Raw genomic sequence first — 14,182 nt, forward strand, 5'->3', positions numbered from 1 at the left:
GATGCGGTCTCGGCTCGTTGGACACTTGCTCGCGCCTCTCCCCATCGCTCCATGTCCGCCGTTGACTCATGGTACTTCTGCGCTAAGCTTGACCACCAATTCATGAAGGACTGGGGTGCCAATCTTGGTCGTGACCTCCGCGAGCGTAAAAGATCTCTCTTGCTGGCTATCCAAGCTGTGGACGCTCGGGCCGATTCCTCCGGGCTATCTCCGGATGAGTGGATGCTGAGATATGATCTTGAGGATCAGCTATCCTCCATCTATACCGATGAGGAGGCATACTGGAGGGTGCGTGGTACCCAGCGATGTGTGCTCCGCGGCGATGCGAACACTGCTTATTTCCAGGTGGTTGCGAATGGCCGATGCCAAAGAAATTCCATCCACTGCTTATGGGAGGATGACGCCCCCCTTGTCCGCCCCGCGGCCATTCGGGCCCATGTAGACGGCTTCTACAAAGCCCTCTTTACCCCCACCCCTCGGGGTGGGGCTAGTCTCACTCCCGACACCTGGACGGGGGTGCAGTTGGTTTCCGACGAGGCCAACGCGGCCCTTGTTGCCCCCTTCGACGAAGACGAGGTCCTCGCGGGCATTAAAGGAATGAACCCCTCCTCGGCCCCGGGTCCGGATGGCTTGCCTGTCACATTCTTTAAAACGTTTTGGCAGACAGTCAAACCGGAGGTCATGGCCTTATTCGAGGAGTTCTATTCGGGCTCTATGGACCTTAGGCGCCTCAACTATGGGATCATTACCCTTATCCCGAAGGTTCCGGGCGCCTCTGATATTCGCCAGTTCCGTCCCATCACTGTGATTAACGTGATATTCCGGATCCTGGCCAAAGGGTACGCCAATAGGGTGACCCTGCTTGCTAACTCAATCACTCACCCGAACCAATCGGCCTTCATCCAAGGCCGATTTATTTTAGATGGCGTGTTGGTCTTCCATGAAGTCCTTCACAAAGTTCGGTGAATCATCATCGCGCTGTCTTCCTGAAGCTAGACTTTCATAAAGGTTATGATACTGTCCACTGGCCTTTCCTTCGGGAAGTGCTGCTGCGTAAAGGCTTTGACGACCGCTGGGTGACTCGCGTGATGCAATTAGTCTCCTGTGGGCGGACTGCGGTGAACATCAACGGCGAGATTGGGCCATACTTCCCCACTCTCTATGGGGTTCGTCAGGGTGACCCGTTCTCGCTGTTCCTGTTCAACATGGTGGTCGATGCTCTGGCCGCCATCCTGGATAAGGCCAAGGGTGTCAGCCATATCCGTGGCATTGTCCCCCACCTAGTCGGAGGGGGAGGGGTCTCCCTCCTTCAATACGCGGATGACACCATAATAATGGTGGAAGGTTCTACTCAGGACGTGGCTAACCTGAAGTTCCTCCTCCTGTGCTTCCAGCAGATGTCGGGCCTAACAATCAACTTTGATAAGAGCGAAGTGATGGTTTTGGGCTACCCTCCGGTGGAAGCTCAGGCTATTGCTGACCGTCTTAACTGTCGGCGACCTACCTGGGGATCCCCGTTAGTGATTCGTGCCTCACCGTGGCGGACCTCCGCCCCATGGTGACCCGTATGCAGCACCGCGTTGAGCCTTGGAAAGGGCGTTGGCTATCGAAGGTTGCGCGTGTGATTCTCATCAACTCCTCACTCGCTAGCCTTCTTTGGTTCCTCATGAGCTTTTATAGCCTCCATGAAACGCTGCACACGGAAATTGCCAAGTACCAATCCAGGTTCTATTGGGCTGGCGACGATGACAAACAGAAGTACCATATGGTTAGTTGGCCAGACATTTGTAAACCCAAGGACCAGGGGGTCTAGGGATTCTGTCCTCCCGACGCATGAACATCGCCCTCCTGACCCGGTGGCTATGGCGTATTGCTAATGGGGACGGAGGGCTTTGGCTCACCATTATCCGGAACAAATACCTCCGTGGATAGCCTCTGGCTTTCTGTCAGCGTTCGGCGGATCACAGTTTTGGCAGGCCGTCGTTCAGCTGCTTCCCGTGCTTCGCATTGGCACGTCAATCTCGGTTGGTACTGGATCCGCGACCCTGTTTTGGTTTGATCGGTGGATCGGCGACACCCCTCTGGCCGCCCGCTTTCCCGAACTCTTCACCGTTGCAGTTGACCCTCGAGTCTCTGTTGAGACGGCCCTTATTGACTTAGGGCGCCTCGTGTTTCGTCGCCCTTTTGGCCTGCTCGAAGTAGCCGCCTGGGATGCCCTCCTCCAGGACATCGCCCTTCTCCCGATGAGCGTCACCGACACCCCGGACGCCATCTCTTGGCGCCTAGAGTCTTCCGGACGCTTCTCTACTAGGTCCCTATACGCAGCCATCGCGCCTTCGCCCGCCCCCGAGCCCTTCAGTTTGATCTGGGATATTCGTTTGCCACTGAAGATTAGGATCTTCCTTTGGCAATGGATTCGTGGCCGCCTCCCCTCCGGAGTCGAAGTCCTCAAGCGTAACAGACCCGGAGATGGGCTTTGCCCTCTATGCGACACGGTGGAGGATGCTAACCACATCTTCTTCACGTGCCCCACGGCCCAGTTTCTTTGGTCCAGTTTCCGCGAGACGGTTGGTGGACAGTGGTGCAACTCCAATTTCCCCGACCTTCTCGCGGAGATCCACGCCTCCCCCCTCGCTACCGACATATCTGTTGGCTCTGCGTTGGGGTCCTCGCCTGGACGTGGTGGACCGTCCGCAATAAGCTTGTCATCCAAAAGGTCACTCTAAGACGTGTTACCGACGCCATCTATAATACCTAAATAGTTCATCTCCACTACCTTATTTCTCTTAACATGCAAGCTATCCACATCACCAATCAACATGCAACCATTCATCTCTCCCCACCTCAGCGGTCTAGCCACATCATCAATCCCAACCCCGCCCCGCATGTTAACTCTGGCTATTGACTCGATTTCTTCTCGCTGGGCTGCACGAAGCCGTTTCTCATCAAAAGGAAGTTCTAATGGGCTGTAGGCCTGTATGGACGTTGGAAGCCCATGGAAGGAAATAAAATAGGCCGTGTTGCTTACTTCTCTCGCCCGGTTTGTGGAATCGCGTCATCCAGCAGGTAATTAATTGTTATTACGCCTTTCTCTTTGTCTCTTCCCCGAAGCGTCGTCGTCTCCTCATCTCTTTCAACATCCCCCTTTTCTCTTGGCCTCCTCCAATTCCACCCACACAGCAAACCAAAAGCCATTGATGGTTTCCTTCCGCCCCTTCCTCTTATTCTTCGACTGAACATAGTTGATCCGTTGCCCGGATGCTTCCCTTCATCTCCCGTGGACACTGAACTTGCCATCACGGAGCCGCGACGTCTGGCAGGAGCCCCGAGCCCCCGACGACTGTGTCAAATATCCCATGACACACACACACACATGTTAGTAGTACGATTTTCATTTGTACTGTTATTGACAACTTTGATAGTTTTCCAGAATTAGAGCAGATTTCAGATTGCAGTTCAGTCGAGGCAAGTTGTTCCCCACTGTATATGTCATGGGATCAATCTAACACCAAAGTGATTCATGTGATTGCCATTGTTGTCCAGCAGCCACAAGGCAGACACTCGCTTGCCCGGTCGCTAATGGATTGGACTTCGCCGCTGGGCTGGACATCACATTGCAGTTCTTCGGTAGGTAAGTTCCAATGCCGCTCCTGCTGCCTACCCGCATGAAGCCCTAACGAGTTGTTCTTGCCGTATTATTTTTCCCACTGTTTTCAATCCATCTTTCTTGGTGGCCAGGAGCCCAGGACACAGGCGGCCGATGGAGGGACATGATTTATGCAGCGGTGGCTTTAGTATCACTGGTAGAAAAAGAGGCTTCCGTCCAGCCCCATTAGTCGCGAAACTGTAGGAACCGCGACTAATGAAGTCTTTAGTCGCGGTTCGGCAGATGAACCGCGACCAAATGCCTGGGCCCAGGGCGCTCGCGGGCTTTAGTCGCGGTTGGCCAGGCCAACCGGGACTAAAGGTGCCCAAAGGCCTTTAGTCGCGGTTGGCCAGGCCAACCGCGACTAAAGCTCCTCCCTTTTAGTCCCGGTTTGTGGCACGAACCGGAACTAATGGGGTTGAGACCTTTAGTCCCGGTTCGTGCCACGAACCGGTACTAAAGGTCCCATTTTCAAACTCTAACCCCCCCCGGGATCGCCTTTTCAGTTTTAAAAAAAATAAAAGAAAATAATGGAAATGTCAAAAAAATAAAAGAAAATAAGTTTCTCATGTGATATGTGGTCTAGTTGTTGGGAAAATTTGCAAATGTGAATTTTGACTTTATTTGCAAAATCTCTCTGAAATTTGTAAAAATGGGCATAACTTTTGCATACTAACTCGGATGAAAAAGTTTTTTATATGAAAAATCATCTACTCGAAAAGTTACATCCAAATTTAACCAGGGGAACCCCGTTAAACATTTTCAAAATCCTCAAAAACCTAATAGAAAAAAAGTTACGGGGCTTGTAAGATCTAGAGTGGAAAAAATTGAAAAATATTCAAACAGTGGGCAAACTATGGTCAAACAATGGTCAAACTAATTATTCTAGAATATTAGTGTTACTAAATAATTATTTTAATTATTTCAATTTTGGTCAAATCTGGTCAAACTGTGGTCAACTGTGGTCAAACTGTGGTCAAACAATGGTCAAACTAATTATTCAAGAAATATTAGTGTTACTAAATAATTATTGTTTTTTAAAACAATAGTTTCAAACTCAAACAGTGAAATGTGTCACTTCATGCTCAAGCAAAATTCCTGAAGGTTAATAGGATTGACATCTTATTATTGTCAGGAAAACAACAAGTGCAGACTTGGAGCGTGGGAGAATAGAACCCGGAAGTTAAGCGTGCTTGGGCTGGAGTAGTGAGAGGGATGGGTGACCGGTTGGGAAGTTAGATGATTTGGAATGATGAGGGGTGATAAAAGAATAAATTGAGAAGTGATGAGGGGTGGTGATTAGAGACTAGAGGTTAAAATAATTCAGAAATTTGAAAAAAAAAATCAATTTTTTTTTTCAAAAACCTGTGGCGGCCTTTAGTCGCGGTTAGCCACAAGAACCGCGACTAAAGGTCGTCCGCCCCGACGGCCACCTGGCGCCCACGTGGACGGGCCTTTAGTCGCGGTTCTTAAGCAACCGCGACTAAAGGGGGGGCCTTTAGTCGCGCCCGTTCGGTCGCGGTTGCGCAACCGCGACTAATGGCAGTTGCGAACCGCGACCAAAGGCCCTTTTTCCACCAGTGTATGGCGTGGGAGCACGTTGTATGGGCCGACGGCATGTTCCTTCCCTTCCCTACCGCTGATGCATGACAGGACCATGTCTTCCCCGTCGATCTCCCACCAGGTGCAGGCTGTTAGATCCGGGGACGACGACACAATCTGTCGCATCATGGTCGACGTTGAGGCATTCGACCCAACTGCATCGCTTGCCATCATACGACCTGGGGATGCCGTCTCATCCTGGAAGGCGCCGAGGCTTCCGTCTCCAGCGTGTGGCTCGCTGTCGTGTTGAAGGATGCCGGGGTTTCCGTGCTGTACGTCGCAGCGGAGGCCGGTGCACGCCGGGTCGTCGGCCTTCTTCTCCTACTCACCGCCTTCTGCGTCGCTGCCAAACAAGGTCACACTGGTGAGCCCCTCTTTTCAATAGATTGTTTCTGTTGTGGAACTTTAGGGTCCAGTGTGTTATCGATTCTATATGAGGCTTTGAGCCCAGCTGTCTTCTTCGGGTAGGTAGGCCAGTCTGAATCCTAGATGATATTTTCAGTTGTTTGGTCTTTGGATTTTGCAGTTCGATTGATTGAACTATACATATGCCCGAATATGTTGATTCACAAGAGATGTGGTTATACGAGAGTTTCCAGTGATAACAGTTGTAGTACTAATCAAAAGGAAATGAAAAACAATGATGTATATGATGCGATTAAGACCCTTACGATTCTCTAGATTTTTTTTAAAAAATAAACTACGTCAATGCAATGTGTCGCCCGTGCCAATATATATGTAGTAGATTCTTTTTTAACAAGTGTTACTATATGGGGTGATTTTGATTTATTAATTTTTGAGCTGGAGTGATTTAGATCTTGACATTATTCATTTTATATGGCCATTTGACTATGTTCATAAGCAGAGCATGCAAGACAATGTAGGAAGCCACATCTCATAGGCTTTCCAATATCTTCTTCTTTTCAATTGTGTAAATCATCATGCCCATGGTGCGTGAGAAATACAAAACCCATTTCATGTAAATTAAATTTATCATATACTCTAATTAATTCCAAATATTTTTGACACCAAAAGCCCGCAGCAACGCCTCATATAGAATCTCCGTCCAACGGCGCGTCAACTACACCGACCCCTTCCTCCACGACGTCTACGCCCATGCCGCCCGGTATGCATGGATAGCCTGTTCCCCTTTCACTTTCACTTCTTTAAAAATCCGAATCTGCCACCAATGCGAGACGCCGCCTCGCGCTCTCCAGCCCATGCCAAATCGGTCGTCGCCACGAACACACGCCTCCATCGGGGAGAATCAGTGCCCAGCGGACTGATATCTTTGCCGATGTGCTCTTCCTTTCTTAAACGCAGTGTGGCTTCTTGACAGGACAGGCCGGCACCGCCGGTTACCGAACTGCAGCCCTTGGGCGGAGAGGAAGGGGTCTTCACCCATGCCAGATGTTGTCCGCCGCTCAAGAACGCCATGGGGGAAGGGCGCTGTCCGCCTCCATTGACAACGACTTAGGAGGCGCACTGTTGGGGATCAGAAGGGACACCTTCAGTCCAGGCTCTTCATCACCTCCTTTATTTGACTCTCTTTCTTCAGTGCGTGAATGTGTGTTTGTTTATGTGTAGAGATTCAAGTAGTAGGATGATATACACATATTTGGGGTGAGGCATGGATCAGATTGTCAATTATGTGAACCAGAGATAAGAGAATACACATGTGAGTGGCGAGGACATCGATTGATCAAAAATTCAGAATGCTTTTATTATGAGATTCAGACAAGAGAAGTTAATCATCGCTGTTATCTTGGTCTTATGCTTCATTCAGAAAGAACGTAACAACAGGGTGTTCGAGGATTTGTTACCTCGAGTGGTCGTTTGGATGGGTTTGTTATCTGAAGGTATGCTACCGTCAGTTAACCATCGCTGGCCGTTACACTGTTCCACACTGATTATTGCTGCCTGGGAGGTATGTACTATGTAGGGTTCTGATTATTTGTATTTTGGTATTCCATAACTGAATAAATTGCAATTCAATTGAAAAAAAAAGCTACTATATTTTGCCTCATAATACCTTGCTTCATCTCATGCTGGTTTAAGTGTTGAACATACTGCTTTTCCTTAATGGCAGGCTAGCTTCTCTTCCCAATAATGGCTCATATATATCACACCGCTGAAGATTGTAATTCTTTCTCTAGGAATGCCGGGTGTAGTTTGTTTTTAAATTGTAGACTGAACAAAGGTGTCTGTAAGGGAATCGATAGCTTTGATTATCTGCCCAATACTCTTTACTTGCTGATGGTTCTTTTGGTTAATGTTCTGCAAGTTCTAACTCTGTAGTGTGAATGTGTGATTACGATATTTTAATTGCTCTGTGGCATGCTGCTTTCTGAAATACCAGGCTAGCTTCCTTTCTGAACAACACACACCATTGAAGATTGGTTGTAGGCTTCTAGCCTACTATAACATTGTAGATTGAATGAAGGTGTCTGCAAGGGAATGATAGCGATTATCTGCCCAACACTATTTTCTTCCTGATGATTATTTTGGTTAATGTTCCGCAAGTTCTATGCTACAAGATATTCTAGAAGTGTTATTCTCAAAAGAATCTGACAAAATATATACCACCAATAGATTTAATCGTTTTTATGGTGAGGATTCTATTATAAAACCACATGCTCACTTTCACATCAATATGCCTTTTCCTTTCTATGAAATAAAAACAATGAGTCATTATTATTCATAGCAATGGTTCATTTGGTTAATTGTCCCATATGTTCTTAATCGTATTTCAAGAAACTTTGAGCTACTAATTCCCGCTACAACGCGCGGGGGAATCATCTAGTTTTTAAAATGTGTGGGTACATGCAGCTTTGGCGGCCGCTTAGCCGCCCCCAGGACCGGGACGTCATTAACACCCTCCTCGCCGACCTTCGATCGCTCGCCTTCTGCCTGGCGCCACCGCTTTCCCCCCGGAGCCCGACTAGATGCTGTCGTTTATTTCTGTTCTAGGGCTTGTTGAGTTGTGCCCTCAGCATTAACCCTTGTGGACCATGTGTTTGTGAGAACCTTGTGTGTGTTTGTGTGTGTGAAAATCTATGTGGCATGTTGGCTTGGGCATTTGCTTTATAATATAAAGCGGGGCGAAAGCCTTTTTCGGTAAGGTGTAAATACCAGTTGTTCGCATGTCACTTGTGTCTCTGTCAAGGTGGCAGCATAGAGTAGTAAATAAGAAGTACCCATTGAAAAATCTTATATTTTGCCGAAACTTTCTTGCATTAGAGTCGTTGCTTGTACAAAGTCTCATGAGTTCAGTTGGTGTTTCTGGATTGGCTAGTCTTATATATCCTTTTCTGCAGCATAACCTCATACTTGAATTCTGTTACATGGCAAAATCTGCAATGTTCTTCTTTTTTGAGAACGTGTGTGTGTTTTGGTATGTTGATGTAGACGAAATCATACGGGCCAGGGTTGCGAATTTCCTTGTCTTCTCCGATGTCTATTTCCACTTGTCCCACTCGGCGATATATATTTTATTGACCTAAATAAGCCACTTTGAAGCTTGCTGCTAACCTCGCAGGGACAAAGTAAGTATGTCTTGCTTTGATTTGTATTTCGAGTCGTTGGCATATTCGTTTCCTGCCTGATGCATGCCTGAATCCAATCTCCCATGAATATGCGTTGTAGAACTCATACGCCTCCTGTTCGGAACTGAACACCATGCCAACAGCTGGTTCGAAAACAACTGTTTTCCCAAGTTCTGATGCTTGTTCAATTGCACGCTCTATATCACTCTGATATCCTTCTACTGGTGCCCGAAAAGAATTGCCAGTTATGTTTCTGTAAAGAAAAATAACAAGGCGGTGCAGCTTGTTTTTTTTTTTTTTGCGCAGAAGGACTGAATTGCATTACACCAAGATTCTTACAGAAAAGTCCAGGAAAACAAAGAAATTACAAGTAGGCCCTTGCTGAACTCTGGCTTCGTCTTCCACAGAGCAGAACACAGAGCAGAACGCTGCGCCGGTGAATCCCGCCGCCATCCCTCCGCACTCTTGGACTCGGGGGCTCCCCTCGGCGACAAGGAAGTCGACGCTCCTCGGCATGACACCTCCACCCTGCACCACGGGCGGCGAGGCCATCTTGGTGAATCGCAACCTCTCCTTCAGGATCTTCAAAACGGCGCCGCCGTCACGCCGGCACCGGATGGGGAACGACGAGCTCGACACGCCGAAGAACGAAGAGCTCGAGGAAGTCAATCCGCGCACACTCGAGCTCCATAGAGCGCTAACGCCGGAGGAAGAGCAGATCGACCGTGCAGCTTGTTAATATAAGTATTTAATAACAATTAGTAATTCTGTCCTCAAAACAAAATTCTATAATTCGCGGAAGACTGAAAAATTACGCTGGAGTACTAAGAATAAAGAGACCTTAAAATGATCATCTATCTCATAAATCTTACCACTCATCTGACCACTATAATGCTTCCTACTTCATTTATCTATCATCGTGATTTATGAGGGAGAAAAGGTCCGGCAAAACGTATGTCACCAATGTGTTCCGGGAAGAGGAGGTGTCTGATATCGCTGTGAATTTATACACTTTCTTTTAATTAATCTTCTACCAGATTAATTAACCATTTGTTTTTCTCTACTTTATTATTGACATGTCCCTAATCTTTATTTTTTCTTTCTAAAATCTACTTCCTTTAGGGTTTAGCAAATGCAATGCAAATGGTGTGAATTTATACACTTTCTTTTATGCAAAAAGGTGTAGCTGGTTTTGCACGTTCATTGAATGTGTTGCCCTCTAAAATCTGTAATGTTTGCTATTGACCACGCTTTTAGCGAATTGTGAAAGGTCACTATATTACACAGTTCACTTAATCACAAAACATTTGGCTATCTTCCTTGTTGGCTGAATGTGTACTATCATACTACTTATCTACTGAATTTTGTACTATCATACTACTTGTTGACTGCTCCTTTTTTTTTATGATATCGAGAGAGCCCCATGAAATCCCTAGGATGGAGAACAAAGCCCACGTCTATCGAAGAAGCCCAAAGCCCACACGGCCCGTTGGCCCACCATGGACATGACAGACACCCACGCCACGCAGTAGTCGTCTCCCATTACCTCTCCTCCTCCTGGTCCACACGTCCGTCCCCCATAATATCTCTCTCTCCTCCCTCTCCCATCCCCTCTCTCCCCACCACTCGCCGCCGCCGTCGCCGCCGTCCAATCTCCGGCGAGATCCCCTCCCCCGCCGGCAGCCATGGCCTCCACCTTCAGCGGCGACGAGACCGCCCCCTTCTTCGGCTTCCTCGGCGCCGCCGCCGCCCTCGTCTTCTCCTGTAAGCCCCCCAGATCTCACCTCCCCCTCTTCCAGATCGGCGCTCGGCCGACCGATCTGATCCGCGTGGCATGATGCGCAGGTATGGGGGCGGCGTACGGGACGGCCAAGAGCGGGGTGGGGGTGGCGTCGATGGGGGTGATGAGGCCGGAGCTGGTGATGAAGTCCATCGTGCCCGTCGTCATGGCCGGGGTGCTCGGGATCTACGGCCTCATCATCGCCGTCATCATCTCCACCGGGATCAACCCCAAGGCCAAGCCCTACTTCCTCTTCGACGGCTACGCGCACCTCTCCTCCGGCCTCGCCTGCGGCCTCGCGGGCCTCGCCGCCGGCATGGCCATCGGCATCGTCGGCGACGCCGGCGTCAGGTATGCATACATACATACACCCCTCCTTCTGCTGCGTATCTTCCTGTCAATTGTGTGGGAGGATGTGATGTGAATCTTGTGGTAGTTGCTACTAAAAACTAGTATAAATCAGATGAGGATGAGTTAGAGCGGGGAACCAATCATGCTACTTGGTTCTGGGCTGTTCACATGGGACATGCCTGACCAGAGTTTACATATGAAGCCTGTCAAATGTGGCGTGCGGGGAGGATGCTGCTAATGTAAATAGATACCTTCCATTATTGCGAGGCTTGTGAACACTTGGGATTGCTACGTAGATTGTCAAGGCTGTGTATGTAAATCTTGTACTAATAGGTAAAATAGTCTACATTCTGATAAGGGTGAGTTACAGCAGGGAATCATGCTACTACTGCTTCATTTGGGATTTGGGTCAGGGGTTGGCAACTTGACAGACTACAACCAGATATTAGAAGAGTAATAATCGATGAAAATAAGATTAAAAAATAATATGTTGTCACCTGGGACATGCTTGACTAGAATTTGCAGATGAAGTTATGTGTCTCACTTGTTAAACCACGTACATTGGCTTATTTCTCTGAACCAGTTTGGCATGGAGAGAACACCATGGGGTGGTGAGTCATGGCAGCCTACTATACACTGCTATTATATGAGTTGCAGATAGAAGTTTGCTGTTCGTGCAGAACGGAAATAGCTTTTGTGAATTAGTCAACAATGTGAATCTGGTAGACATTCTAGTGGTGGATATATTTATGCTTTTGCGCCAATAGCTTTGTCTTTTAGCTGTGATACGAGATTTCGTAATTCATAGTCCATCATCTAGTTCCACTTCATAATTTTTGGTGGGTCCTTTACATTGTCTGAAATTATGGCTTCTTCTGTTTGAGCCATATCCACGTTAATACTTCTTTGGTTTGCACGTGTTTGTGGAAGCAATTTAACTTGATTCTACATTGGCCTGCTATAATAACTTCAGCTTGGATTTGCATGGTGATTTTCCTATCTACTTTTTTTTGCGTCTGGGTTTATTTGTACACCAAATATATTCAAATAGAGGTGGAATAATTGGTTATTATTTCCTTCGGTTGCCAGCATGTATTGGTTTTGTACTTTTGTTATTAGCCTTCAACCTTCTGCTCCATGTCTCTTAAGCGTATAACTATGGTAATAGCTAGGCATAGTATCATCAAGATCCAATTGATCTCTGGAAGTCTGGTATGTATATCTGGCCATATAATTTAGAGGATGTATGCACATTCTTCACCCTTGGGAAGCATTTTAAGGAACACCACTCTTTGATAGTTGAGAATGTGCCACTAATAACTGCTTTGCTCCGAACAACGGCTACAAGTATTGCAATCACCAGAACATGCCATCTGATTATTTTTTTCTAAACAGAGATTATTGCATAAATAAATTACTAGAAAAGGGGGAACTTGTTACACAGTTATACGCTTATACTCACCAAGTGTTTACCCATAAGGGTGAAAAGGAAAACATAGGGGTAGATTGATCATTATATAGATAACCACCTTTTGTTTGCAAGCTCTTGAACTAATGATTTGATTCTGTCCTTTTACCTTCTCTGCAGGGCCAACGCGCAGCAGCCCAAGCTGTTCGTCGGCATGATCCTCATCCTCATCTTTGCCGAAGCCCTTGCCCTGTACGGCCTCATCGTCGGCATCATCCTCTCCTCGCGCGCCGGCCAATCCCGCGCCGACTAGAAACAAAAGCGCTTGCAAGCAAGGGGCATACGGTCCATCATTGTAATTCTGTTTGAAAGGGGTTTATTTCTTCCTAGAGACCTGTTTGGCATTACGCTGTGGTTCTACTTGTGTGTTCATGCTCCTCGACAGATCAATCAAGGAACATAATGTGGTTGGGATCATGGGGATTTCCACGCCCGCCATCTGTAATTTTATTCTATGTTCGACAACGCAAAGCTACCTGTATCTACTCGTCGTACCTAGCAGTACCTAGCACCTGTTGTATTTATTGTTTGGAGTAATAATCGGCGCTGAGCCTCTTGGGATGCGAATGCGATGAATGAATAAGCAAAGCTAGACCTAGTTCCACTTTTGTGTGTAACTCCTGTGTCTTGATTCATTTTGTTCTATTTGTGGAGTGAATGTTGTGTTTGTTATGTTTAGTGTATATTTTCTGATGCCAACTACTACCTCTGTCCTGGTTAATGAGGTTTGGGTCAAACTTTGACCTTTGATTTAAACATTAAAAATAAGTTATATATTGTAAAAATAGTATCATTGCAAACCTCTTTTAAATACGAATCCAACAATATAAGTTTTGTGACATACAACTTACAATTTGTTAGCCAAATCTATGGTCAAGCGCGCTATTCTTCGCCTCCACCACCATGGTCCTTGGGGATGGAGCGACGGCCCTGTTCTGGGAAGATCGCTGGCTACATGGACAGTCAGTTTGCGAGCTCGCCCCTGCGCTACATCAATGCATCCCCAAGCGGCGACGCAAAGCGAGAACGGTGGCGGAAGGCCTAATGGGCAATGCTTGGGCACGAGACATCCAAGGGGTGCTTGGGATCCACGAGATTGGGCAATACCTGATGCTATGGCAGGCCGTGCAGCACGTCTCCCTCACGCACGAGCCTGACCGATTGCGCTGGAGGTGGACGCCCAGCGGCACCTACACATCACAATCTTGCTATGCCGCGACATTCCATGGATCCACGAGGTGCCCCTCTTGGAAGCTGACATGGAAGACTCGGGCACCGCCGCGTGTACGGTTCTTTCACTGGCTTGCCAACCAGGACCGCTGCTGGACGGCGACACGCCTAGCGCGCCACGGCCTGCCACACCACCCAAGATGCCTCCTATGCGATCAGGCCCCTGAGACAATCCAGCACCTGCTCCTGGCCTGCCCATTCTCCAGGCAGATCTGGCACGCCATCCTGGATTGGACACGCATCCCCTCGCAACCACCGAACAGCGAGCCGACGCTCATGGACTGGTGGCAGAAAACGAAAAGGCAGACGCCCCACGCGCTGCGCAAAGGCCTGCAGTCCATCGCCATGCTCATCCCATGGATGATATGGAAGCACCGGAACGAATGTGTCTTTGAAAATGCGCGACCTCGGTAGAAGATTTAGTGGATAGGATTAAGGCCGAGGCCAAGTGCTAGGCACAAGCCGGGGCACAGGGGCTCAGGATTGTCCTGCCCACATCCTGGGACGTCCACCGAAGGGGAACTTGACCCTTGTAGCACTAGCCTCCTTGGAGGATTGTA

At 47.9% G+C, this 14,182-nt stretch overlaps 1 protein-coding gene across 1 annotated transcript; it reads left to right on the forward strand.

The window, feature by feature from the left end:
• The first annotated feature begins 10,359 nt into the window (after window positions 1-10,359).
• On the forward strand, window positions 10,360-13,009 carry LOC119343683 (V-type proton ATPase 16 kDa proteolipid subunit-like). The gene is made up of 3 exons (XM_037614516.1): window positions 10,360-10,557; window positions 10,639-10,924; window positions 12,513-13,009. Exons 1-3 carry the CDS (start codon window positions 10,479-10,481, stop codon window positions 12,643-12,645), a joined length of 498 nt encoding a protein of 165 aa, XP_037470413.1. The 5' UTR covers window positions 10,360-10,478; the 3' UTR covers window positions 12,646-13,009.
• The last annotated feature ends 1,173 nt before the right edge of the window (window positions 13,010-14,182 follow it).

Source organism: Triticum dicoccoides, unplaced genomic scaffold (genome assembly GCF_002162155.2).
Source record: "Triticum dicoccoides isolate Atlit2015 ecotype Zavitan unplaced genomic scaffold, WEW_v2.0 scaffold1375, whole genome shotgun sequence".
Taxonomy (NCBI): Eukaryota; Viridiplantae; Streptophyta; class Magnoliopsida; order Poales; family Poaceae; genus Triticum; species Triticum dicoccoides.

Coding starts and splice junctions, on each gene's coding strand:
- LOC119343683 (XM_037614516.1), top strand. CDS start 10,479: ATGGCCTCCACCTTCAGCGGCGACGAGACCGCCCCCTTCTTCGGCTTC. Junction 10,558..10,638: donor CGCCGCCCTCGTCTTCTCCT/GTAAGCCCCCCA, acceptor CATGATGCGCAG/GTATGGGGGCGGCGTACGGG. Junction 10,925..12,512: donor GTCGGCGACGCCGGCGTCAG/GTATGCATACAT, acceptor CCTTCTCTGCAG/GGCCAACGCGCAGCAGCCCA.